The sequence below is a fragment of the Acipenser ruthenus genome, chromosome 22 (assembly GCF_902713425.1).
Source record: "Acipenser ruthenus chromosome 22, fAciRut3.2 maternal haplotype, whole genome shotgun sequence".
Classification (NCBI taxonomy): domain Eukaryota; kingdom Metazoa; phylum Chordata; class Actinopteri; order Acipenseriformes; family Acipenseridae; genus Acipenser; species Acipenser ruthenus.
In genome coordinates, this window is record NC_081210.1 from 4,499,746 (window position 1) to 4,527,657 (window position 27,912).

At 36.1% G+C, this 27,912-nt stretch overlaps 3 protein-coding genes across 4 annotated transcripts; 2 read left to right on the forward strand and 1 right to left on the reverse strand.

Moving 5' to 3' along the window:
• Positions 1-3,427: 3,427 nt before the first annotated feature.
• On the forward strand, positions 3,428-17,453 carry ift70 (intraflagellar transport 70). Its single transcript, XM_034051976.3, has 19 exons — positions 3,428-3,566; positions 3,943-4,008; positions 5,691-5,900; positions 6,239-6,295; positions 6,433-6,568; positions 6,932-7,036; positions 7,355-7,483; positions 7,882-7,931; positions 9,366-9,518; positions 10,058-10,123; positions 11,342-11,395; positions 11,663-11,728; positions 11,842-11,918; positions 12,023-12,233; positions 13,972-14,043; positions 14,536-14,639; positions 15,000-15,078; positions 16,517-16,646; positions 16,997-17,453. Exons 1-19 carry the CDS (start codon positions 3,513-3,515, stop codon positions 17,131-17,133), a joined length of 1,956 nt encoding a protein of 651 aa, XP_033907867.1. The 5' UTR covers positions 3,428-3,512; the 3' UTR covers positions 17,134-17,453.
• Positions 17,454-17,773: 320 nt separating this feature from the next.
• On the reverse strand, positions 17,774-21,749 carry LOC117431236 (UPF0764 protein C16orf89 homolog). Of its 2 annotated transcripts, XM_034051978.3 has the most exons (8): positions 21,233-21,747; positions 20,391-20,543; positions 19,751-19,901; positions 19,238-19,355; positions 18,876-19,038; positions 18,492-18,596; positions 18,291-18,380; positions 17,774-18,068 (listed from the first exon to the last, which is right to left on the reverse strand). In XM_034051978.3, the coding sequence occupies exons 1-8, from the start codon at positions 21,567-21,569 to the stop codon at positions 17,965-17,967; spliced, it is 1,221 nt and encodes a 406-aa protein (XP_033907869.3). In that variant the 5' UTR covers positions 21,570-21,747; the 3' UTR covers positions 17,774-17,964. The 2 variants fall into 2 exon arrangements, with proteins under 2 accessions (XP_033907869.3, XP_058851822.1); XM_058995839.1 differs by lacking the exon at positions 18,492-18,596 and having other exon boundaries at positions 21,233-21,749.
• Positions 21,750-22,755: 1,006 nt separating this feature from the next.
• alg1 (ALG1 chitobiosyldiphosphodolichol beta-mannosyltransferase) lies at positions 22,756-27,856 on the forward strand. The gene is made up of 13 exons (XM_034052090.3): positions 22,756-23,062; positions 23,344-23,421; positions 23,751-23,854; positions 24,107-24,255; positions 24,637-24,726; positions 24,833-24,937; positions 25,413-25,537; positions 25,746-25,784; positions 25,897-25,956; positions 26,147-26,257; positions 26,441-26,555; positions 26,848-26,923; positions 27,102-27,856. Exons 1-13 carry the CDS (start codon positions 22,774-22,776, stop codon positions 27,234-27,236), a joined length of 1,476 nt encoding a protein of 491 aa, XP_033907981.1. The 5' UTR covers positions 22,756-22,773; the 3' UTR covers positions 27,237-27,856.
• Positions 27,857-27,912: the final 56 nt, after the last annotated feature.

Here is a 27,912-nt window from a genome sequence, read left to right on the forward strand (position 1 = left end):
TAAAGTTAACAGATACTTCACCTCATATTCCAGTGAATTTGAGTGACCTTGTTTGCCTACTTAAACAACCTATTCAAGTGTTGGTTTTTTAAATGTAAACACTCAAAGACATACAATAGTGCTGAAATTAGTCAAACATCCTATTACTAAATTAGAAAGTACTAAGCTCTAGGGCATCTTCAGCATGTATGTTCATTTTAAAAACATGATCCGATAGTTCACTATGTTAAAGAATGTCACTCTGAAGAAATCTGGTGGGGATAATTGTACTCTCCAGGTGGAATGACCAGGGAAGTGGCACACTAACTGAAAGCAATGCTTGGAAATGTCAGTAACAATTACAATTTCAAAACTACACATCTGTGACTAGATAATGAATGGAAGTGCATTTATGAAATACTTTTCTTAACTACAAGCACTTCAATGCAATCGCTGCATCTAACCACACCACACCACAATTAATTGTTAAGGAAGTTGCTTGGGAAACAATATGCAGGCGCACAGTGCTCCCGAGAACACAGCCCAATAGCAATGCAGTGATTACTGGATAAGTAATTCAAACAATCACAGTATTTTTCCTACTGCCTGCTGGTTTTGTTTTTAATTTTGTTATATGCTGGAGCCATAAACATCTAAATTATATCAATTTGCCTTGTGTTGAGTTTGTAATGGATTCACATTTTCCTTCTGAGTTTCTGTTAAAAAAAAAAAAAAAAAAAAGCTGTTCCCCAGTGCCACGTCGACAGAGTACTAATAGCTGACACATGTGGATGCAGAACCAAACCCAGCTTTAAACATAGCATGTCTATTATCCAGCCAAACCCCTTTTCTGTATGACAGCACGATTTGTTCCTTCTGTCTTTTCTGTTCTCAGGTCTGCATGATACCACACTCCACTGCTGCTGATACTGGCCTAGAGTTACACACTTAATCACCAGTGTAAAGTAAATTAAGTTTTAAAATATGCTTAAAAACTAGAAATAAGCGAGCTATAATTAGCACAAATAAACAAATTGTAACAATCCATGTTATTAGTTTTTTTACTTACATAATTCTTCATGTTAGTCAAGCTGCACATCTAACCAGTTAAATAACAATTTTTTTTTTTTTTTTTTTTTTAATACAGATTTTTTTTTGACTGTTCTAAAGAAAAGCATGGACCCTGGTTGTGGCACTGCAGTTGAAAGCACAAAGAGGCAATGGTAGCACAAGGGAATAATAACTGGTGACATCACAGTATGACACTCATTTACTTTGTACATAAACCAAAAACAGCTTAGTAAGTTTGTAATAATCCTTTATGTTTCCATTGGATGCAATGGAGTCATCACTTTCAAAGAATGCTTTGACAAAGAAACTCAACTTACTACTTGCTTTTTTCTTTTCCTCTCTTTTCCATTCTTGCTTACGTGACTAACTAGCCACTCACAGCTCTGCAAGCTTCTCCCATCCTTGGATAATTAGCGCACCCACACTTCTCTTAATGTGACCATTAAGAGACTGTCACACTGTATCAATGAGTGTATTATGTTTCTTTTAGTATTTCTAAATGTAGTACCATTGAGTGCTTAATAGTTACGGATTATAAAGTTTTTGTAGCACTACTTAAATTGTGAAAGGGACACCTGTGACATAAAATGACGGTGTTAGAGCAGTGAGAGTTGGAGGGCTCAGGAACATACACAGGTATTTAGATATTTTTCAAACTTTTCTATAAGGGAGGTAGAGGGTCTCTTTATAGACAAGTTTGCATGCAGAGTATCTTCAAGAAAATATATGCAGCTTCCAATAAAGTAGACACACTCTACAGTACCACCCAAATGTTATACACATGTTAGGAACGTGTTGAGGTAGGCCTACTTGTTCTGAGTAATGAACTGAGTGTATTGTACAGCAATTAACATATATAAATCAAAAAATAAAATCCAATGATACACACCCAGCAATTACTGCATGATTTAGCAGAATAAAACAAAGTACTGGTATTCTTCTCCAGTCTTCAATGTCAACAAGAAATTATTCACAACTGAACTTTCTATGCTGCCAGACCTATGGGTGCTTCTTGAATCCCATAAAAGAACAAATAATTATATACCGGTATTTAGGCAAGCTGTTGACTAAAATCATTTTCAGACTAATTTCTCCAGATAGCCCTAATGTTCAGTCTAGCCCATGAAGTCCACAGTGACATCAGGCACTAGCATTACTGATAAATTAACAGGGCAGCAATAAACATTAAAATGGCAGCTCCACTTTCAACTTGATCCTCGTAAGGATAAGTCCACTTATTATTTATACATTATATATCACTCCTTTAAAGAGTATACCTTCAAGTGCAGTAAACAGCATGAGGCTGGGCTTATTGAAATACTATGTTGATCTATTTTATTGTTCTGGCACGTTTTCCCTGAGCTTCTCTCATTCAGTGTCGCATAAGCCATTTTCTTCTCACATTGCTTGATGAAAGCAACCAACTATTCTGCAATAAACACACAACAGACCAAATTCACCAAGTGTTTGCTCTAGCGTAATGTTTGCAACATTTGTTCAATGCCCAGAGGCAGCATCAGGTCTGCGTGCTCAGTTGAACCTGTCAATCTAGACAAACCATATACCTGCTAGGAGGATGAAAATTATTTATATATAGATAAGCATGCTCTGCAGTTGCATTATTCACCAGTTTAACTGTAAGCCTCACTCAGTATTTAAACATCAAGTTGCGGAAGTGACTCTGCAGTGAAGACTGTGTCCATTTGCCTATACAGTCTTCACTTTTGAGACATGAAAAAAAGTAATTTGTGCAGTTTCACAAAAAAAAAGATATTTATTAATTTATTTATTTTTTATGTTTAAAACCGCACCTGCCAATGCTACGCTTTACCGTTTTCCAGATTTGTCATATGCATCTTTCTTACAAACTGCTGTAAATGTACTGGATTTCATTTGCATAACAACGGTTAATGTATTAGTTTGCACTACAGTGTGTGCTACATATTGCAGGCGATTCCAAAAGTTTGTCCGCCATTCTAAATCTATCTCTATCTCATTTTGGAATCTAACAATACTGCCTCTGTTAAATTCTGATCTTACATCAATGCATTTTTGTGTTCTTTTCCTGTTCCAAATTCGTCATAACCATCAAAAGTATATATAATATATATATATATATATATATATATATATATATATATATATATATATATATATATATATATATATATTATTTAACACATAAAATACAATTAGAAATACGAATTGCTGCTGCGAATTTAAGCAACCGAAAAAAAAACACTAAACTTGCCTGCAATTGCTAGTGCTGTTCTTGAACTTCCTGTTCCGGTTCGGTTGCTTAGAAACGTCAAGGAAGCGGCGTTCCATAACAGATTTACTGAAGTCAAGGCAGACAAGGAGAAAATCGAGATTAAACATTTATAGTAGTTTACAAATAAATACCGATAGAATAATCTATTATTTGAAAACGTGCTTTGCATAGAAGCTTCATCTAAAGAGCCATGACAATGGCACAAATTAAGGACGGCGAATACACCGCAACCATCTACAAAATGGTGAGTACAGCGTACAGTACTACAGTACAGTACTGGTCTTTATGAATACTAATTCCTAGTTATGAATAATAATTACAAGTGTGTTTTTTGTTTGTTTGTTTTTTGTTTTGCTTTATAGTTCTAATGCTGTAAATATGCGCACATTGTGCAGTGCATGATCAAGCCAGGGTTCTTATCTTAACGGCTAATACTGTAAAAGAATATTTAGGTAGTATTTTTGCTAGCAGGCTTTGCTGACACCTTTTTCTAGCAGTAGAATCAGACAATTGAAAACCACTTGTAAAACCATTCACCTATGATGAGTCATTTAAAACTGTTCTCTTTTTTTGTTGCCCATATGAACATTTGTATTGTAACTAACCACTGTTTTTTATAGATAAGAGATGGAAGACATGGAGAAGCCATCCAAATTCTGAGCAATGAAATACAGAAACAGCCCAAAGTAAGTTTTAATCTACACAGTATTTATTTTTAGTTTTTCAAAAATAAGTAAAAACTGTTAATGATTAAAAACTCTCCTCTCTGTACCAAGTTGTTTTCTTATGTTAACAAGGGGGTTAGGTGCACTTGGTTAATATATTTGTTTTTGGGTTTTTTTCTATGTTAAAATGCAATTTCCAGTAATAAGCTTTATGAACCAGAATCATAAAACTTGATATCAGTTTTTGTTAAAGTCCAGTGATGCCATAATTAAATTTCATCCTCCCAACCTGTCACAGTGTTATTGGCAAATCTGTGCTCCGTACCTATCCTTCAGTTTCTGCAGTTGCTGACTGATATTCCTTATGGGTTGTGTCTGGCCAGTATTGTTTCTTATTGCATTTTCCAACTTTAGCTGTTTATTCAATGTGACCTTTTCATCCTTGCAATCATTTTTGTAAATATGTAATTGAGTGGTAACCCACACAGCTTTTATTTGAAAATCTATTTAGAGTCCTACTGTTTATACAAATGTTTCCCACAGCTACCCATTTGATGCTGTCGGGCAGAAATAAGCAGTGGGTATTTTTTTTTCCTTCAAACATGCCTCCAGTTATCCCATGGGTTTTGCAAAACTTTCCTTAAAGGATTTCATTCTGTTTTTTTCTCTGCTTCAGCAAGTTTCTTTTTTTCTGTGGGTCTTAATATTTTTTGTTCAATTTATGCGTCTCTGTGACCTGTATTGTATATGTACTGTATGGTTCACAGGATCAGGGTAGCTAGGAATTGGTTCTCCGCTGCTGTGTTGCTTGATTTTTATCCTTTAATATTATGCAGGGCTGACCTTTTTAAAAAACAGCAAAGTGTATTCTTGTGGAAGTAATTGAATGTTGTTCCGTACCAGTGACACTTCTTGTCAGCTTAGTTCTTAGTCTAGCTATGTTTTTATTTTTTAACCTCACTCACTTTTGACTTCAAGCCTGTGTTGTATGAAAAGCATGGGAAGGCTGACAAAGGTGTGCACTCTTAAGGGAGTTTGGACACAGTTGGAGAATACTATGCAAAGCCTCAGGCATGTGAGATAGTTGCTCAGTCCATCAGACATACCACATCGACATTAGGCCTTGGCTGCTTCACTGTCCCCTTCATCCAGGGTCCATTAAAAAAACTGTGACAGTGTTTGACAAGGACACTTAATTTTCAGATTCATCCAAGATATCTGTCCCAGAATGAGCTACTGACAATGCAAGTTCCATTGCTTGTTATTTTTTTTTAAATTGAAAATTGAGATAGATACTTTTGTAATGGGGCCATATTTGTATTTCAAGGGTTAGTCTACCTTAAATTTAGTGTTTATCTGCCAACACATTCAAGAAGCAAAGAGAAACTACTTTAAATATGATTTATTTCTATTGGGATCATATGAAGCAGTGATCTCAGTGTGAAAAATGTAGCATTTGAATGTCACACCCAAAAGCTGTACTGTTCACAGTGAATAGAAAATGGAGGAAAATCTATGCTAATAGCTGTTTAAAACCTTATAAACATTTTGCTTTGTGGAGCAGATTTTTTTCTCGGTTTTTCTTGCAGAGTGCAATAGCACCGCTTCTCTTTTAACCTGTATAACTGATGAACTCTGCTGTTTCGTAACGTTAAGGGTTAGGAACACTAACACAGTGCTTACGCTTCTGTCTGTCTTGTCAGTCCAGGGCAGCCCTCTCCCTTTTGGGATACTGCTACTATCACATTCAGGACTTTAACAACTCTGCTGACTGCTATGAGCAGCTCACACAAATTCACCCAGAGGTTGAGGACTACAGACTCTACTATGCCCAGTCCCTGTACAAGGCCTGCCTTTATACAGATGCTATGAAAGCTACATTTCTTCTGGACAACCAAGGGTATCATACTAAGGTAACAATCTCTTGGATGCCTGTACTGTATTCTATAGTGTTAGATATTTAACTTGTCTACATATGATTTCACATATTGGATCACTGCTGTATTCTCCACTGATAACATGATTTACCACAGGATAATTATATTGCAGATGTGTCATTTTGCTGCTGGTAATTTTATCAGGATGACACCTGGTGGATTAATGTTGAATTGCATTTAAAAGGTATAACTTAAATATGTTCAGTGTTACAAATCACCATGTTGTTTTTGTTAATGTGTTCATTTTTAAATTGGGGGGGATGAAAGGGTCAATTAATCATGTCCCCTTATTTTACTGTTCTTTTTTATCATAGATGTTAAAGCTCCAAGCAGCTATCAAGTATGGAGAAGAGGACCTTTCTGGAGCTAAGGTAAATGACAGTTAAGTGAAGAGATAAAGTGAACTTTTGGTTGATTTACCAGACCCTCTGTCAGCACTAATATAGGACTGCCTATATATATATATATATACACTCAAATTCAAAGCAAAAACTTTCCCTTATCTTAGAGTCTAGTGGAGCAGCTGCCCTCCGATGATCCAGACAGTGAGATTAACCTGGGGTGTTTACTCTACAAGGAAGGAGAGTATGAGGAGGCCTGCAAAAAGTTTAGCTCTGCCATGCAAGTCATGGGCTATCAACCAGGTAATCTACACATCACTATACAGGTTATTTGTAAAATACAACGTTAAATATTACACTACAATGTGAATATGTACATTGCCCACAAACATGTTTCATATTTTCAAACTGGAGTTCCCTGGGTTGGTGTGTACAATTGTATTGGTAAAATACATAATTACAACTGTAGCTGTACTATAACCCACAATAAAATACTAAACAAAGTGTATGTCCGGATGACGGATACCAATCTCTTTCTCTTCATTCTTGTTTTTAAGGTAATCTGAATATTTTAAATTTGATATTGAGCCACCATTTTCTTATCTCATGTATGTCACGTACTTTTTTTTTGTCAGGTGCTTCAATACATGCGGTTCTGTTTTTCAGATTTGTCGTACAACATTGCCCTTTGTTACTACAGTATGAAGCAGTATGCTCCTGCCTTGAAGTACATTGCAGACATAATAGAACGTGGAATTAGAGAGCACCCAGGTATTGTATTGTTTTTTGTTTGATTTTATTTTTACTGCTTCTGGTTCCAATACCCTTTAAGTTTTATGGGACATGTCATTAAGCTTTCCCATCTTCTTTATTGATCAGAAATTGTGATGAATGTGGCCGTTTTGCAAAGACTATGACTCCAGGTGTAATTTTAAAAACGGTAAAGATGTAAATCTTAAAAAAAAGAAATTGTTTCAAAAGAACTACAGTAGGTTTAAGATGCTTTGATCTGTTTGAGTCTTGTAAAACATGCAATTTTAATGCAGCTGTGTCTTTTGTGTCCATATGTTATGTATGTACCTTTTTCAGAACTGAGTGTTGGCATGACAACAGAAGGTATTGATGTAAGGAGTGTTGGCAACACACTTGTGCTGCACGAAACAGCATTGATCGAAGCATTTAATCTTAAAGCAGCCATTGAGTACCAACTGAAAAACTGTAAGTATGTCAATTGGTAATTTTCACATTAAGTAACGTTAAAACAAAGAAAGGTATTTCAGACCAGCACTCATATGAAACTGGAATTAAAACTATAAATACAGATGGAAACTGTGTTGTGATTAGTGCTGTATTACCAGATTACATTTTTTTTTAATTTATTTTATTTTTTATTATTATTTGAACCCTTGGATCATGTAGTTAAAGTACTGACACCTGGAAAATAATTGGTATTGCCGTTCCAGTTGAAGCAGTTGACAAACCAGTATTTGTGCTGGTTATTGCATGGAGAAATAACCAGCACATGTCATCTACTGCAACTCTGCTATAATATAAGCTCTCATAGATTGTACCATATATCAAATACTGACATGTCTCCAATTTGTACTCGACTATAGATGATGCAGCTCAGGAAGCCTTGACAGACATGCCTCCACGTTCTGAGGAGGTGAGTAGAACTGACCGTTGTGTATACGTGCACCATTTTAATAGCAGAACTCCCTAAAGAGTTCTACATATATGATTCTTTAAAGGGGTCTGTGACTTGTAGTGCAATGTGTATCCTATACACAGCAACAACCACATGATTAAAGTTCATTTAGCTGTTTACCAAATGTGACATGTGTTTTAGAAGTCTATGCAAATGAGATGTTGAAGGATAGCAGACTAGCCGTTCACACAGACTGGTAAATTGTGTAAAATCTCAATTGATATGAAAGCAGTCTGGTGAGGTATTGCATAATGAAAACACATTGAACGTCCTGGGTAGGCAGGGTTTGTTTGCTCTAGCATGATAGCTTTTCCCCTTTTATATAACACATCATGTATTAATTAGGTCCATTTAAACAAACCCCTGATCCCTGGAGAATCCAGAACTTTTTTTTTTTACTTCTCTGTTGTTCCTGATGTATCACACTGATATATGGAGAAAAAAAACATTAACACACTCAAGTACACATTTTTTTAAAAAACACACATGATTACTAGAATTATTTGTTCACACATTCCATTTTCAGAATGTTTTTAAAAACAGTTGTTACTCAGTGTGCAGAGTTGGCTATGTATTTGCAGTCTTTGGGGTCTAAAGAATTTTTGACATCTGGAGGCTGTAAAACCTCAGCAATATATAGCACTTTTCCCAAGCACCAGTCTGCTCTGTCTGTGTTTATTAGGGTACTGCACCTGTTCTAAAGATGAGGAATCATTCAGGACTGTAAGGACATGCCTTTACATCACCATCTGGCTACCAGATGGAAGCACTGCTGCACTTTATGTAACAAAGTTTTTTGGCCATTATGGCATAGCATAGGCTATTGAATGAGGGAGCTACAGGAATGTCCATGAAATTAAATTATTTAAAAATGGTTTTGATTATTATATATACTGTATTTTTGCTTGCACTTAAATACATTTGCAGCACCTGAGGCATTTTGTGTTCGTATCTATCCATAGATATTTTTGGAACATGTGTGGCCCAAAGACTTTTGATCTCATAGCTGATTTAAGAATACTGCTGGAACTTAAAACTAAGGTCTTGATTTTAGTTTTTTTTTTTTTTGTCCCATGTGATAGGTTTACCCTATCTCAATGGATCAGTGTTTGTTGCAAAGATCTGGTAATGTCCTGTCATTTATTTGGCTTATAGAAAATTGCTTTGCATTCCTAGCTACAATATACTTTTTTTTTTCTACCAACTGATATTTTAGGTTATAGAACACACATTATATTAGTGCCATGTGGTTGACTTCCGGAAACTTACATTTAGGTTAGGGAGGGGAAAAAGACAGTGAATGTGGTGCTTTTTAAAATAAACAAAAAAAAAAGTATTTTTATTTATAGCTAAGATTTCGGGCAAAAATATTTTAAGTGTGCTTGATTGTAGGAGCTCGATCCAGTGACTCTGCAAAACCAAGCCTTAATGAATATGGATTCCAAACCCACAGAAGGTTTTGAGAAGTTGCAGTTTCTCCTGCAGCAGAACCCTTTCCCACCAGAGACCTTTGGAAACCTCCTGCTCCTCTACATTAAATATGAAGTGAGTTCATTTAAGTTTACATTCATGTCGATACATAAGTGAATTGATTGCAATATAATGTAATTTCTGGGGTTCTGTCCTCACTCACCATTATCTAAAACAAGAAAAGGCTTTGGAAGACTTTTTATCTATATGGGGTTTTTTTTAGGTTTTTGGTTTAATAAGTTATGCCAGTATATTTAGGATTTTGAAGAAAAAAAAACTTCCAATTTGTTTAATGTAATTTTGTTTTACATTTTTGGCCAGGATTGCAACAGAATACCCTTATTCCAATTACCTCAAAAACATGCTTTTCTCTTGAAAGGAAGGTACATGAACCTCGCGTCTAAATGTTGTGTAGTGTGTGACTGATAAGGCTTACTGACTCCAGAATTGAAAGTGAGGTGTGGACCTGAATACTAATGTTCTTTATTGGTGCATGACTCACTTCTTTACAAGCCTGCCAACTGCATAAATTATCTTGGGCACAAACCAAAACTATTATTGCTTTGATAATAAAAGTTTGGAAGTAACTCTTTATTTTATTTTATTTTATTTAGTATTTTGACCTAGCTGCAGATGTTCTAGCTGAAAATGCACATCTTACATACAAATCCCTTTCACCGGTAAGTTTCAGATTGACAGTATTTTCATGCGATATATAGGGATTAAATAATTACATATACAATTGACACAGGGGGTAAAATGTATAGTTTACATAGAAAGCACACGCAGTAAAACCTTTAAGAAATGCTTTTAACCGATTACTGTGTAATACACTTGTGTCTCTCAGTTAATTCTAAATCATGACCTTGTTCCAAGCAGGTCCTTAATTACTTAATTGAATAATTAAAGACTTGATTGGAACAAAGGTCCTCGACTACAGAAATATAATTCTGCAAGATCAGTAGAATATTAGACTACTTTATTTTGATTTATAGTGATCTGCTCCTGATTAAAGATGTTTATCTCCCTGATATAAAGATAGCTTTAGAGATCACTGGACTGTCATGCAATTACACTGTTAGTTCTTTGTCTTTCGGTCCTAGACTTTTATTACTCTAGCTATATTGATCCCATGTCTGTCAGTAGAATACAGCTGCAGAATGTACAATCTGCCCACTGGCTTTCGAGCCATAATGTACTTTGTTTTCTGGTAATGGGTTTTTATAAAGCTGGCTGTTGTTGAAATGGAAATCAATGCGTAACTGTGAAAAACAAATGCCAATTTTAGACAGGTGTTGCAAGGTTCAATGTTTTTCAGTGCAAAAGATTATTTGTTAATTCTTGCTTCTAAACTTGTACAAGATTTAACATTTTAACAACATGAACAAAAAAAACATAAGTATAGGACCTGTGTTTTATTTCTGAGCAATGTATTTGAAATATGCTTGGCTGTTTATCTCCAAGCTCTGTATAAAGGAGAATTTTTTTTTTTTTTTTTAATTTTACTAATTTTAACCTTTCGTATGTATTGAAATTCTTGTTAACAAATTCTCAGAATTCGCAGAAAGTCTATGTTTTGTTTAAAAGACTTTAAAATGAAAAACTAAAGTAACATCTTTCCCAGAACTAAGATCTGAGTGTCTGAGGACCTGTATCCTAATGCTAGTAGCTTAGCAGCAAGAAGTCCATTAATGTAAAATATATGAATGGGTGCTTCACTGTGAATAGAATCTCTAGCTTCAAAAAGGGGATATGGGGGCAAAAAAAGCAAAACAAAAATAAATTGTTATGGCAATGTGACTCTAATTGCAGCCTGCAAATCAGCATGCAAGAGAGGAAAATGTCTGTATAGAACTTTTCTTAACTTTTATTCTTTGTTCTACTTTCTTTTTTTTTAGTATTTATATGAGTTTTTGGACGCCATGATAACATGTCAAACTGCCCCAGAAGAGGTAAAAACTTTTAGTTTTTGGCCTAGTTGCTGTTCTGTGAGAAACCCTGCATTAGCCACTCATTCTCTATCTGATCATTTGTCCTCTACACTACAGCATTTCTAGAAAGTGTTTGTGCAATCCTTTCATTTTGTATTGACCTGTACAAATATAGTTAAATTAAATGTAATTAATCCAGGCACCATTTTCAAAGCATTATTTAATGTCGGGGGTAAATTTAAATTATTTATTTTATTATTTTTTTTGGTTTTGCTTTAACACATCCAGGCATTCCGAAAGTTTGATGAAATGGCAGCTAAACTGACAGAGCAGCTACGTAAACTAACTAAGCAGGTAAAGAGTTTGATCTCTTCAATTAAAAATGCCTATTCCTAATAGAAATTATCGCATTTCTATTCATTATATTTTCCAGCCTTTCGAACTTTTATCATTCTCTTTTCATTAAGGTGCAAGAAGCTAGACACAATCGTGATGACGATGCTGTGAAAAGGGCTGTAAACGAGTATGATGAGGCTCTTGAGAAGTGAGTATCATGGCCTATTACATTTGCAGTGTTTGTGTGTGGCATTGGAAATGAGCAGTACATTTACTATTTTTCACTGTCATCTAATTAAACATGTATTTTAGGTACATCCCAGTGCTGATGGTTCAGGCCAAGATCTACTGGAACCTGGAGAATTACCAGATGGTGGAGAAGATATTTCGCAAGTCTGTGGAGTTCTGCAACGAGCATGACGTGTGGAAACTGAACGTGGCACACGTCCTCTTCATGCAGGAGAACAAATACAAAGAGGCCATTGGTTTCTACGAGCCCATCGTTAAAAAACACTATGATAACGTAAGTATGTTTAAAGTTAACTGGCTATCCTCTGGAAATATATGTAGTGACAGGAAAGGTTTTAGTTTTGTTTGGGTTTTCTAGATTGTTCCATGGTGTATCATTTTTGCAAAGTTTACAAAAGTCCAAATTGAATCTTTGCATATTAGGAATAAAAACAAATACAAATTAGATCACGTTTAACACTGTTTAGATTGGTAACGCTTTATATTGCGTGGCATAAATTAATATTAAATAGATATGCAATTGCATATTAAATTCATGTTAAATTAATATTTAATAGATATGCAATTTATATTAAATTTACATTCAATTATTCCTTGTTACTTTCCATTAACATTTAAGTCAGATTAACTGTATTTTCAATTAAAAACATGTAAACAATGGGAAATTATTACATATTTTCAAGGGTAACAAAACGTAATATAAATGGACGTGATATGCAATTACATTTTCAAGCGACATTTGGTTAACAATTAGCAAGAAACTAGCTATTGCATATTTATTAATTATTAATTTAATATTAATTTAATATTCAATTGCATATCGATTTAATATTAATTTGTGCCACGCAATGTAAAGTGCTACCGTTTAGGTCTTTTATTTGAACTTGTATTGTTTAAAAGATTTCACTGCAATACATTTTTTTTTATGATTTACTCTCTTATTGGGTACATTTTAAATTAATTAACTAGATCAATGCATACATTAGCTGTAAAGAAAAGAAAAAAACATATTTTTTAACATTAAATTATAATCACACTTCAGCATAACCCCACTATGAATTAATATATCGGAGTTAATCTTTAAATTACCAATAATATAAACTTATTTTCCATTTTGTATAATTGTTTGAGAAAACCAAGTCACCTTAATGCCAGTTGGTCACAGTAACCAAATCGACGAGAACACAGTGAACTACAGTACACCCTCGCTATAACGCCCTTCATTATAACAAACCTTCGGCTATCACGAACCTGGCTCCTGGACCCCAAATAAAAATAAAAAAATAAAGGTAATATAAACACACACTGTCAACGTCCCGGTCTGTACGCAAAATTGATTAAAGAAAAGACAACAACAAAAACAAAAAAACTTCAGTATCTGATGAACTTTTCATGTAAATTTTTTTATGTCGGGTTGATTTGAAATGTACTGCTTTTTAATTCTTCAATGAATAGGATAAAACAAAGGCAGAATACTGCATACATGAAAAGAACATGTAATTCTACTTTTATTCACAATCTCATCTCATTAACTTACTCCAACAGTCTGTCGTTCATTTGATATCCTTTCACTATAACGAACCCCTCGATATAACGAACAAAAGCCTTGGACCCCAACAGGTTCGTTATAGCGAAGGTGTGCTGTACAGTCTATTGTGAGTGTAGGGTTTTTAAATCAATTCCCACTTCAGATATCAGTGGTTCAAGACTCCATGAGAATAAAATAAGTACTCTACTCTGTTCCTTCTGTTTGCTATAGCTGGGACAATGTAACGACCAAGAATGTCCTTGCAAGAGAAAAACGTCGGTAAAGTGCACTGGTGAAGTGGAGTGTTTCTTCTGCTTGAATCCCACAGCTCTTTTTCTACCCGCGAATGCAACATGACCTATGTGTGTGATTTTAATGCATGAGTGTTATTATGCAGTTTATTTTTTTTTTTTTTTCCATTTTGAGTTTATGTCCAAAAAGTACTTTGATGACTGAAAAGTGGCTTGGTTTATTTACTATTTAGATCCTGAATGTGAGTGCAATCGTCCTGGCTAATCTCTGCGTCTCTTACATCATGACCAGCCAAAACGAAGAGGTAAGCAAAAGCAACAACTGACAAAAAAAAATAAAATAATGTTAAAAAAAAGCAATAAACAACTTTACAGTCAAGATGATCCACGGTTTTAAAGGATGAACTGAGTTTTTGGCTCAATAATGTGTTTGTGTGACATAAACACATTGATATTTTGTTTGCAATGCTAAGTGAAGAAAATAATCTATATTGATTTAAGTACTAACAAAAAATTAATTTGTTATCATATTCTGGATTTTTAGATTAAAAAAACATGGGAGAATTCCATGACATGACAAATGCATTGAGTTATGCAGTGTTGGTTTAGCAGTATTGTAATAAAGGTGCAACATCCAGTTTCCAATTTTGGAGAAACACACAAAAGCATGCTCCTAGCACCAATTAGCCATATTCTTCATCCATCAAAGCCAAATGATTATAGGAAGAAATGTCTACTTAGAGGATATTCGTTACGTAGCAGTTAATACTGCAGTATTGACTGACTTCTTGCTAAAGGCTGAAGAGTTGATGAGAAAAATTGAAAAAGAAGAGGAGCAGATATCATATGATGACCCAGACAAGAAGGTCTATCACCTCTGCATTGTGAACCTTGTGATTGGGTAAGCTGCTTGTGAGAGTGGAGCGATAGGCTGATTACTTTTCTGAAAAGGATACAGGGTGATGATCATCATTGATGCTGCTGTCGACAAAACTTAATTCATAGCCAACAAGATTCTAGGACTATCACCACAGATCATTATTGAATGCCTATAAGTAATTTGAGCTGCATTGGTCTTGTTTAAGATAACTTTAAACTCGTAACTAATGTGACAGAATTTGCCTATTTCATAAATTTGTATAATTTTCTGACTGTGACGAGACCAAAAAGAATTAGGAGCTGGGTCTTGAGAGGCAGTATATTAGAGCCCTGCACTGCCCTACCCTAATTAAAAATCCAAACACGATTTCTGCTTCCACAGGACCCTGTACTGTGCTAAAGGCAATTACGATTTTGGAATTTCTCGGGTGATTAAGAGTTTGGAGCCATACAACAAAAAGGTAAGAAACTATGTTTTTGTTCTACTGTTGCACCCACCAATGTTACAATTGTTATGATCCATTAGCAATCATACAATCGTGTGATGTTAAGTTTACTTTATTGTTTTCAGAAAGACAATGATGGCCTCTCCTCCATGTTGGTATTGGACAGCATGCACCTTTTAGAGAAAATATTGACTGTTTATCATTCACCTTTGCTACATCAGTTTTAAGGGCCATTCACACTGTAGCATTTATCCGCTGCGTTTTCTAGGTTAAAAATCTAACCTATGGAATTGAATAGTACCTTTCACACTTGAGAGTAATCGCTGCGGAAAAGAAAATCGAAACAGTGATCACCAACCTGTCCTGCTAAATTTTGATATAATCTAAAGGTACTATGGATCGGGTGCAAGCTGCCGTATTTATCGAGATATTTCTTGTGCTGCTTATCATAAAGAACAAGATATTCTGCACTGCTATAATCAGACATTTCCCTATCTTGCCTGTGATGTTTGCCACGCAAGTCTGAATACAAAAATAGCAGCAAAACATCAGGCATAAAAAATACAGCGAATAAACGCTGTAGTATGAATAGCCCTTTAGTAACGCAGGATGGTACAGTTCAGTGCGTCCAACCAATAAAGCACAGTGGATTCTAGTAGGAGAGGAAAGGCTGATCTGTAGTGTTCAAGGGGATCATTATTTGCATAGAAAAGACTCAGTTTTAAGCACCCCCCCCCGAAGATAAATCAATTGAACAGCTGATGAACAATTTGAAATGTGACTGTAAGAACTTCAATTTAGCATTAATCATCACCTGTATTGGAGGTGTTATAATCGTGTTGAAAGATTGCTAGGCACAGTGAGAAATCTGTCAACCTTATTAGAAATAGTTAATTGACCTCAAACCAACCCTAAAGCAAGAAATACAAGCCTTTTTTCTAGAATTAAAGTTATTTCTAACACTTGCATTTAAAGGATTTAACTTCATTGTTTATCCTAATTATGTTTTTCACATTAAAAAACAGACTTATACTTTCCCAAAGCAGATTCTAATTATTAAGCAGATGGTGTTGTAACCCACGAGAATGTTTTAGCAATATCTATTATTCTTTAATCCCCCATAGTTAATTAAAAACTGGAAATGTGTTTGCCGTAGAAATGTAGGTGTCTTCCTCTGTATCTGAGTAATACAGCATTATTCTTGGGTATTGTGATTTTCAATGTCTGCAATGCTGTAAAGTTAAAATGAATTCACAGAAATAAGGTAGCTATAAATGTAGTCATGGTGGCCTATATTTTTACAGTACTGATACCTTTTTCAACAAGCTACTTAACAGAACTACCAACAAAAGGTTTGCTATAAATCGCTAGAAATGATTTTTGGTCTTGAAATATTCAAGGTATTAGAGATTTTTTTGAAAATGTGCTTTGATTGTTTCATTTGGATTCCCAGCTTGGGACAGACACCTGGTACTACGCCAAGCGCTGCTTCCTGTCCTTACTAGAGAACATGTCGAAACACATGATCATGTTACGAGACAGCGTCGTGCAAGAATGTGTCCAGTTCCTGGAACACTGTGAAGGTACGAAGCTGTTAAATGTTTTTTATAAGGTTCACGCATACTGCAAGAGATTTTTAGGTCAGCTCTAGCCTAATTTTGTAGCATAAAATGTATAGATCAACTGCAATATAAAAGTAATTGTGTAAGCACTGAACTGGGTGTTTTTATCTTAAACCATAGTAGGTATTAAAAGCAAATGTCCATAAATGTCCAGTGGAGTGTGTTGCTGAATGCTGGATTTGCAATACGATATTGAGGTATCATGTGGAGTTAGGTGTTTTCATTTGAAGGCACCAACTCAGAAGCTGTTTCTTACTAATTCTTCACATTTATTGCACACTAAGGGAATAATTATTTTTCTCATTTTCTAGTTTATGGAAAGAATGTTCCAGCTCTCATTGAGCAGCCCCTGGAGGAGGACCGAATGCACATTGGAAAGAACACGGTTACGTATGAATCTCGCCTGCTGAAAGCACTCATCTATGAAATTATCGGATGGAATCAATAACGTATTAAATACTATATTATATTTAAGTAAACCCTTATTCACATATATTCAACTCTTGACACCTGTATTGAGCTTTTAAGATACTGCTGACTACATTTATTCCCCAAAAATTGTCCTATTACCACCAGCTAAAAGGTCTGTCTCAAGTTTTACTGCAGCGTTTCTTCATGTTTGTGAAACCTTCAAATTCTTTTTATAATCAAGTCTGTTTTTCCTTACTGCATACTTTTCAATTACTGTATTTGGGGTGTACAACCTGAATGTAATATATAGTTTATACTCTACTATTTTTGTAGCAATAAACCATACTGTATATCCCACAGCTGCTCAAATTGATTTATTTTCTACATCCAAAAGCCATTTTATCTGACAAAATCTTTAATATATAACAGCCATTAAGTTTGTGTTACAAATGACCAGATACAACAGCGCTTTTCAGCATACAGACTTAACCAGTGTAACACAAAAAGACTACAATAATGCACTTGACAAATACTGTAAATTTTAGAAGGCAATTACATTTCTACAATAATATTCAAGCCCTGAAGCAATAATGGATTAAAAAGCTCACCTCATGTGAGCAGTTAGATTACTGGGAGCCAGGTGAGTTTTATTAGTAATAAATATTCTTGATAATACATTCATTTTAAACACCACTTTTTAATATTTAATTTTTCATATAAATATCATTGTTAATTATTGGGCTACATATTTTATACAGGGTCAGTAAGGATATTTCTCTTTTCAGAGGTCATTTAATTTTTGCAGATGACACACAGGCGGTTGTGGCTCAAGGAAGAATCTTACAGATGAGTTTCATGTACTGTACAGTTAAGTCAGTGGTCTTTTAGTAGTGTCCTGCTCCGTTTGGTAGAAGTTCATGTACCCTCCCAGGGTACTCACTGCAACTGCAGTCATGTGGCTGTAACAACCATCTGTGTAAACAGAACGGTAGGTAACACTTCATGACAGGACAGAATTAAAAATTAAAATAGCTAAAAATTAAAAATAGATACGTGATAAGATAATCAAATCAAATTGCTTATCACTTTAAATTACACTAATAAAAATAAAATAGGCAAATCTATTTCACAGGTCCTTTTTCAATGAAGTGCATCACAGCCTCCGGTCATCAAAGTACATTTTTGGGAGCATACCTTTTAATGTTTTTTCTCTTCTCTTCACTCTTTTGTGAGAATTCGTGGTCCCCAGTAGGTTTCTCTCCAGTCCATGTGAGCGTTCCTTCTCTTTAAAGATAACAAACAATGCTGGAACACCCAATTAACTCTCTTACCTAAACAGCACAACATTTGCAGAATTCAGGTTAATAGGTCAAACGTAACTTCTATATCACTTACCATCTTTCCTAAAACAACCCAGATCAGAGTCTTGCCATGTCAGGATGCGCCTCAGCCAGCTGGGTTTATAGAAATCGGAGAAGCCTGCCATTCCACATAGCATTACTGTGAAAACAGCTCAGACCATTAAGGCGCAATACAGCAGCCTGCTAGTGTTCCTAGTTCAATGCGACTATGTACAGCAGGGCATGTTTGTTTACTGTTTAGTTATCAGTTAACTCCTATTTATTATTTAAATTTTACAGGTAAGATCACCTTCCTAGCACCAGTGCAAAACACCTGTAGTACGTATTTGAATGGAAACGGACCAATAGTGATGCTTTGTTATTAATGTTCTTTTACTAGACTTTTTACAATTGTATGGATCAGGAGGGAAACACTCACTGTTCTCCATAAAGATGTCCCGTCTCTGGATTGGGAAACCATTATTTTCAAACTCAACGTTGCACTTCATCATGTTAGAGCAGAAAATCATCTTGTAATCATGGTCTGTCAGATTGGCTCGGCTCTCTCTGCGCTCCCCTTGCAGTATGTTATAACACCCTCTCTGAAAACCCAAGAGGACATGAGAGCCACTTGCTGAAATAAACTAGCATTATGTGAATGATGCTTTGGTAAAGAACCTGTCAAGGGAAAACTGAATAAATACAGTAATAAGAGAGTAATGAGTACCTGTGAATACAAACTAGAACAAAGTGAACCCACACGCTGACACATGGACTCCTGGGTATTCTTAATGATCTTACCATTTCCCCGAACATGAAGTACAGCAGCTGATGAGACAGGGAGTAATCAGGGCATCCGAACCTCGTCATAATGTTCCTGCAGGAATTAGTGACAATGCATGGAGTCCCGTTGTATTTCCTTCAAAAGAAAAAATACAGCAGGAAAGTTTTGTGTTGGAGATGTTTTACTATTTCTATTTGGAAACACAAACACTTCGTTTTGGGATGTGGATTGCTTAAATACCTTATCCTTTAATATTGTACTTTTAAATATTTTATGTTACAGTTTGACGTTTTTTTCACAGAATGTCTGCATAAAAACATGCCACCTTGTGACTAAGTGTTGTCCACATTTTTGCAAGTCTCAAAATCCCCTAATTAAATTGAAGGCGGCTCATGAAGGCAGCGTCTTCATCTAAGGACCTCTTGACCTCCTTAGAAAATGCCATCTTAAGAATGTGAATGATGTATTACGTATGTATGACACTGTAAATAAAGTTCCTCATTTGTGTTTAGTCTGAAAAGGCATTATACCCTGTTCCCAGCAGAAGGGTCATACACTTGTCACTCAGTTTCTCGTCAAAGCACTCCACTTCTCTGAATGCTGGGTAGACGAGAGCTGGGTTTGATGTGTTCCACATGTGAGGGACTGTCCAAAAGTCAGCTCCCAAAATGGGCTCAAATTCTGAAATAAAAAGGAAATAAAGTAGACATAACATGCATGAAGCCGTCATGCATTTAAATCCCCGAAACGTGTTTGATTCGAAACGCTAACTCACAGCTATTTGTCCCTACTCCACTTAGGAATACTACTGAAGATTATCTTGCTCTTATTGTATTACTTTTACTGTAACACTTGAAATGTATTTGCTTATGATTGTAAGTCGCCCTGGATAAGGGCGTCTGCTAATAAATAAATAATAATAATAATAATAATACTGTGTCTTCTTAATATGGAAAGAAAATACAATATCTGAATTTAGTTGACCAGTGTTAAGAACAATGTATGAATGACCGTGACTGATCGATAACTGCTATACCTGTCCATAAGGTAAAAAATGCATTTAATAAAATAAACAGCTTGTTTAACTACACAGTTAACATGGATCTTTTTTCAAATGCGGTATCAGCATTGTGTACTTTTTTGAGCCATTTCTGCAGCTTATGCACTTACCTCTATAATATGTAGGATCGCTCTCCTGCAATCTAAGGACTGCTTGGGCAATGATGGAATTCAGTCTTTTCACCAGCCGCTTCACTCTGGATATCTGATGTATGTTCCCAGGGTCTGTGTGGGGCCATCTTCTCAAAGCTTCCTTCACCTCCACTGTGAAGACAAAGATGTTGCATATTAAATGGACCACATCACAAATCAATACATACATAAAAAGATGCATGCAAAGTTATTCATGGTGAAACAAACAACGTATGTGTTGCATATGGCAGCTGTAGATTTCTGCAGAATTGAATCTTTGGCTCAGTTGAATGCATGACATTGTGACAGATTGTGGTAGCAGTTATGAAATACCAGTTTTGAAAAAAAATTTAATTACTTAAGAGATTCCAAGCCTTTTTATGGTAAATCTGTCTGTGTCAGTGTAAATCCTGTTTCTGCTAGCTGAAGGTCATATTTAAAGGTTTGGCAAATAGCAAAAGGAAATTGTATACTGAACGGAATTGGTTTTAAAATCTGATTCCCACACTTACAAGTGACTGTAAGTGGAAACTTTATATTCATGAACAGGTCAGTTTAGACTTTTTGATTCAATACACATAACTCAATCAGTTCCTGGGTCTTTTCTTTTCTGGATCCCTTATTTCCCATGATGTGATGCTCCTTACAGCATTCGGAACCCCATGACATCAACCCAACACGCCAAAATATTCAAAGACAAAAAATGACATTACTAATGCAAATACATACAGTAGTTGAGCAATTTTTTTTTACAAAATACATTACTGCAATGAATTCACAATGTATAGCTCAGCTAAGTTTAAACGACAGGTGTTGCCTACCATTCAGAATTTGAAATCCCACGACTCCGTCCAGATTAGTGTGTCTGAACTCCTTTTCAAAGAAGACCGCAGCCTTTTCCAACGCGAGTAGCAGTTCGCCTACCACATCTTGGTGAGTGGCATCAACTGAGGCTAAAATTAAAGCAACCACGACAGCAAGATGAGTGCTCATCGTAGCTTTCCTTAGTAAATCAGCTACTGTAACTGCACGCCAGGTTGAAACAGGGTCTGTCACGTGTTTGCGTTGAGGTGTGGTGGGTTGGTTACCCGTTTGGGCTGACTTTTTTTTAGCAAAACGATTTGCAAAATGATTTCTCACACCACTTATATTAAACATTAAAAAAGAAAAAAACGGTTCCCTGAATGTTCGGTTCCAAGAGGAGCGTCGTTAGAACTAGGGTATTTAGCTTGACTGTGCGTTTAATATACAGTAGCTTTGTCTTCTACAGTATATCACTGTCCCCTGTCAGTGATAAACTGTGATGAGCACGAGGCATTATAATGGTTCGATAGGAACCAAATAATCTAACTAATACATAACTTGAATCTATTCGACTCAACCTGTGAAAATGAATTTAAAACTCTAGTATGCAAAATACATTGAAATTCAGTCATGATAAATGTGTGTGGGGATGTTGTTCCAACTGCAGCTCGACATATAAAATATCAGATTTCGCATAGTCCTAGTACGCAAATTAACCACGTTTTATAATACAGTACTGTCGTGGGTAATTTGCCTGCAGTGCGATTCGGAAATATGGACCTTTTTTATCTTCATACAGGCTGTCATTTTTGCAATTCACTGTACCACATTAGCACGATAAAAAAAAATATTATTTTTTAATGTGTTTATTTTCCTTTTCATGCTGGTAAGACTGATTTCCCAATACAAATGTAATTAAGCCAACGTGGAGTCTGTGTCTCTAATAGTATCTAAAAACTTGATCACCCCCCCAACTGGAATTTAATAGTTGCCTTCTTGAGTATCTGTTCATGTTATCGGGTTTTGACACGTGTTTAAACGTTTGAGGCTGCCTTATCATCGTGCAGTGGAACTCTCCCACGAGTGTCCCACAACGCACTAGTACCTTAGAACTCGGTTTGCTGTGCTTTGTAATCCAGCTTTACCTAAAGCGTGGGAACTTGTGTCATACTGTGTATACTGTGGATCAAGTAGATAAATAAATAGATGGCTGTGTGTTGTTTAAAATTATTATTATTATTATTAATAATAATAATAATAATAATAATAATAATACATTATTAGAAATTCAAACTTGAACGAATGGAAATGTTAGCTATTTTGCTAAGGTCAGGGACCTGTATCTACGATCATCGTTTGTATTCATAAAGCAGAGCCTCATAAAAAGCATGCACCGCCACAGAAATGCATCAACAAATAAAGTATACATATCGTGTAACAGAACAACATACAATAACATATATCTCTTTCTGTAACATACACTGTAATTATGTACACTGTCTCTTTAATAAAACATCTCACGTGTAAGGCTACGTCATTATGACAACACATAACAAACATGGCCGATCGGGGATATTTCACTGTTCCCGTTTTAGTCCTGCTGCTGGCGGCGGGATTTGTATGCGGTTATTCGCTAACCCGAACCGGGTTGGTATGGTTAGTTCTCCTCGCCGTTGCCCTCGCATTCTTGTGGCTGAGAGCACGACTGGGGTCCCAGGCTTCTAACGCGAGCAGTCTCAATGTCTGCGTGCTGGTTCTGGGAGACATCGGACGCAGCCCCAGAATGCAGTACCATTCCGTGTCCTTCGGCAAGCACGGATATAGCGTAACATTAGTTGGCTTTCTTGGTAAATTTTAAACACTGTGTGTGTTTGTCTATATATATATAGTTTATTTGCTTTAAATATTTATTGTGGTTGTGGGTACTCGACATGTTCTCATTAACCGCGTATCACACTTTCAGCATTGCAACTAAGTTTCCAAAACTTGTTACCCAGCTTTACAAATACATTGTGTAACTTTTACTATAAACCCATTATTCATTTTGCAATGATTTAATAATTGAGCCATTAATTCATAATTCAAGTGTGTCATTTTTAAAATTTACAAAATAAACCTCGACTTTCAGGTACAAAGCCTCATAATGCTGTGCTTGACAATGAGAAGATCAAAATCGTCCCTATTTCAGAAGTTCGAGGGCTGACAGGTAATGCGTTTTTATTCAATATCTGTCCTCTGGTGTAGTGACGTGGCAGTGGAACAGAAAATGATTTGCATGGATATGAGCAAACATTCAACAGCAACTAGAATGTACTTATTTTGATGTTTCCAAAATGGTAGATTCAGACAGTAAACTGACAATCAAATTCATATCATTAAACACGTACATTAAGTTTCATATTTTAAATTTTACAACAGTAAAACTCTTATGTTTGGTTTTATATTGGAGTTCCTAGTCTCAGATGAGTGCTAATGTGAGTGTGTGGAACTAGCTTTTGGCTAGCGGTTTCATTAGTTTTTTTACCTGTTTTGCAGTCGGGCCAGCGATTTTCCGGTACGTTGCAAAGGTTATTCTGCAATCGCTGCAGCTGTTCTATGTGTTGCAGAAGATTGATCTCCCGTCCTATGTTCTCATGCAGGTAGCGTTTCAAAGTTGGTCAAAATGGCAGAAAAAATTGCTCTTTCAAATCGATATAATTGTGTACTTTGTGTGCATTTTCCTGTTTGTGATGGTTTTCCAGTTTTTTTTTTCGTGATTTATCATGATGCATATTATATTGCCACTTGCATACCTTGATACGTATGTTATCGTGGGATTAGTGTGTTGTTACACACCTAATAATCACCCTGCATAACATGCAAACGTATACCTCTACCTATGTATCTTCCAGAACCCTCCAGGACTACCCAGTATAGCTGTAACATGGGCTGTCTGTGTGGTACGGGGCAGCAAGTTTGTTATTGACTGGCACAACTATGGGTACACCATTATGGGACTCACTCATGGAGAGAAGCACCCCATTGTTCAGATTGCAAAGTGGTTCGTATAAAAAATATTAGTACAATACAGTATTTAGTTTTTTTTTTTAATAAGTTATATATGCTGTAGTTTACATTGTTATAGGATGATCTATAATATAATTGTTTCTGGTGAAAAATATCACAGTTATATAGAGAGCCATTTGATGTCAATTTTGTTAATTGTATGCAGGAAGAAGCATTTTAAAATTGAGTTGAGAGGCCAGCCATTAGCTACAAAGTGCTTTTGTTGGTTTTCCAGCAAATGTATTACTCATAACAGCTGATAGATTGGTACAGCCTTCTTTGTCCTAATTTTCGAGGAGACGCTTTACTCAGGATGATCTCAATACATGCGTGTCCGAAGCTCAATCAGTTTTATTGATCTCGTTCTTTCTGCCAGGTATGAAAAGTTTTTTGGAAGGTTTTCTAATCACAACCTTTGCGTCACCAATGCCATGAAGGAAGATCTACAGAAAAACTGGAGTATTAAGTACGTGTCGCAAAGCCTTTATACCTAAGGGGGCTCCTAACAGTATAATAATGCTAAGGAAATGGATTGTGAATGTGTTCTGATGAAAGCCATTGTCTCTGAACAGGGCTACAACCCTTTATGACAAGCCTCCATCGATATTTAAAGAAGCCGTCTTGGATGATCAGCACAGATTGTATATGAAGCTTGCCAAGGATTATTCACCGTTTAGGTATGTCAAAATGCACTTATGTTTGAGTGTTACTTATTATGTAGTGTAGCAGATGAAGGCAATAGCCAGAAGCTTTCTTGTAGCAGCAGCTCTCATCCTTGAGCCAGGGAGAAAGGTTAGTGGGACCAGATGAGAGACTGACCAGTTTAGAAAACACACAGGAAAATAAAAACTGAATACAAGATTCAAGACTAAAGCAAATGAAATCACTTTTACTGGAAATAAAGTGTGTTATTATGCTGGTTTTTCACTTGAGTGGGAGAAAAATGCAATTTGCATGGCCATTCTGTGGTTGGATTTGAATGAACGCAAGATACATGTAGATTCCACAGTGAGATACGGGGGGGATTCATTCACCATCACTGAATATTAAAAAATGTTCATTGCTAGATTCCTCAACACTTAAATGAAGAAAAAAATTTGAAATTGTAAAGTAAATATTCAAAAGAATGTAACACTTGGGCCTTGAATGCAGGAGAGAGCCTGTAGGCGTTCCTACAGAGGAACGAACTGCATTCACAGAGCTGGATCCGAGCACAAAGACTGCGAGACACGTCACCCACCGTCCTGCCTTACTGCTTAGTAGCACCAGCTGGACAGGTAGGCACTGAACTGCTATCCTGCTTGTACTATTTTCACCATGTTCCCCTGTCTCCAGACATATTTGAATAGTGTTAAAGTAGGAGCACAAAGGCTCTAAGCCTTTGAACTGTTTATGCAAAATGTTGTTTCTGTGCTACGTGTTTGGTTTAATGTAGTATATGAGTTTATTTCATACAATCATATCTCTCTTTTTTTTGTTTTGCAGAGGATGAAGACTTCTCCATTCTTCTGAAGGCTCTCGAAGGTAGGGACAGGCCTCTTTAAACCTTTCAAAATGGTAAATTCTGAAAACTGATATTCAAGTCTGTGATGCAGTTTCCCTTTAACATTGTCCTGTGTTTATTTCTTTTAAACAGATTATGAACAGTTCATCAACAATGGGGTCACATTGCCTTTGTTGGTCTGTGTCATAACAGGTACAGTTTTATAGTAACAAAGGCAAATGCACTAACGGCTCGCCCTAGCTTTTTCACACTCCAAATCAATAGGTGTCAAGCACCACACTCTCTACTTACTCTACAGCACAAGCAAACCCAGACTTGCAGAAAGTATGTGGGAATTTAAAAATGCTCGTTTTTCAATGTTGGTTTTGGTTTGTATTTTTAGGCAGAGGTCCTCTGAAGGAATACTACAAAACACAGATTAATAAAATGCATTTCAAACATGTACAGATTTGCACACCATGGTTGGAAGCTGAAGATTATCCAGTCTTGCTAGGTAAATCCTTCAATAAATAAATATAAATAAATTATATATATATATAGTTTTGTTTTATAAAAATAATTTTGCAGTGTGGGTATTTTTGTATCCTGCATAGTATGAGACTATTGGTGTCTGTATACATATTTCTGTTCACGAAACAAGAGTCGTCTCTCCGTTTGGTTTTGCTTGTTTCTGCAGGATCTGCTGACCTCGGGGTGTGTCTCCACAAATCGTCCAGCGGCCTTGACCTGCCTATGAAGGTGGTGGACATGTTTGGCTGCTGTCTCCCTGTCTGTGCTATACATTTCAAATGGTGAGCACAAAGGAGAACCCTTGGTATTCGGCTTTCTCTAGGAAAACATCGGGATTTCCTTTTAGACCTTTTGTCAATCGGAGGCAGGACAGATCAAGTAAAGCAGAGTTTATTCATAAGCATGTAAATGGATAACGTAACAGATACGAGCAAGTACATACATAGTGTGGAGGGCGAGAGCATTGCTCCCATTCCCAGAAGATGCGGGCAAGACCAGGGTGCTTCTGATAAAAGAAATGCACAGCTTGGTTGCATGAAACATAAACCTTCTCTCTCATTTCCCTTTTCACAGTTTACATGAACTTGTGAAGCATGAAGTGAATGGATTGATATTTAAGGACTCACAAGAATTAGCTGAGCAGCTAAAGGTATGGAAAATTTAACTGATCATCCAAGTTCAGGGTACTTAACATTATTTGGGGTTTGGTCCACTTGTACTTTAGATAACCTTCAACATGACTTACACCTGAACTGGACTTTTTTGACCCGGTTATATAGGCTGGGTATAGGCTGCTGACTGCAATCCTGTTTGTTTTGCACTTCCAGACACTGCTTGCTGACTTTCCCAGCACTCATGGCAAGCTGAGTACCTTCAGGAGGAACCTCAGGGAGTCTAGACAGCTTCGGTGGGACGAGAGTTGGGACCGGACTGTTCTTCCTCTTCTGACAGCTGACACATAGCACTGCGGCAAAATTGAAAGGGATCCCAGGCACCCAAACGAGAGAGAACCGGCTTATGGACAAACAGTTTTAACTGACCCTGCATTAACCATACTCAACAGCAGCCACCAGATACTTTATACTTCATATTATTCCCTATTTCAGACCAATTAACCATGTTGTATACAAAACTTACAAAGTTGTGTCTTGTTTCTCCCTAACCTGTGAAAAAATTATAAAATTGCAGGCGGTTTCCGATTTACATTGTTAATGAATGTTTAAAAGGTTCCTGGTGGTATGGACAACGTGCTGTCGTGAAATGAAAGTATGTTGAACTTCTACTGTAACAATGAATTTGCCATGATGTTTACAATTATATTTGGATAAGTGTTTCCATATCAACAGCCTTTTAGACAAGATCTGCAGGAATTTAGCCGCGTTGAAGCTGGCAGGTGCAGCAGCACCACTTTACAGGTGACCAGTGTGGCATGCTTTAGCAGTTCTGGAAGCTTTACAGTTTGTTAGATGACCTGACGGAGGCTACAATGTGCATTCATGTAGTGGTGAAATAACCTGTTAAATGTCTATTGCTTGAACAAAATTAATGAGACTGGCATTAAATGATTACCTTGTTATTATAAGTCAATGCTCTCCCTGTCATTCATGTTGGAATTTACTTGTAGTTTAATTTTAATTG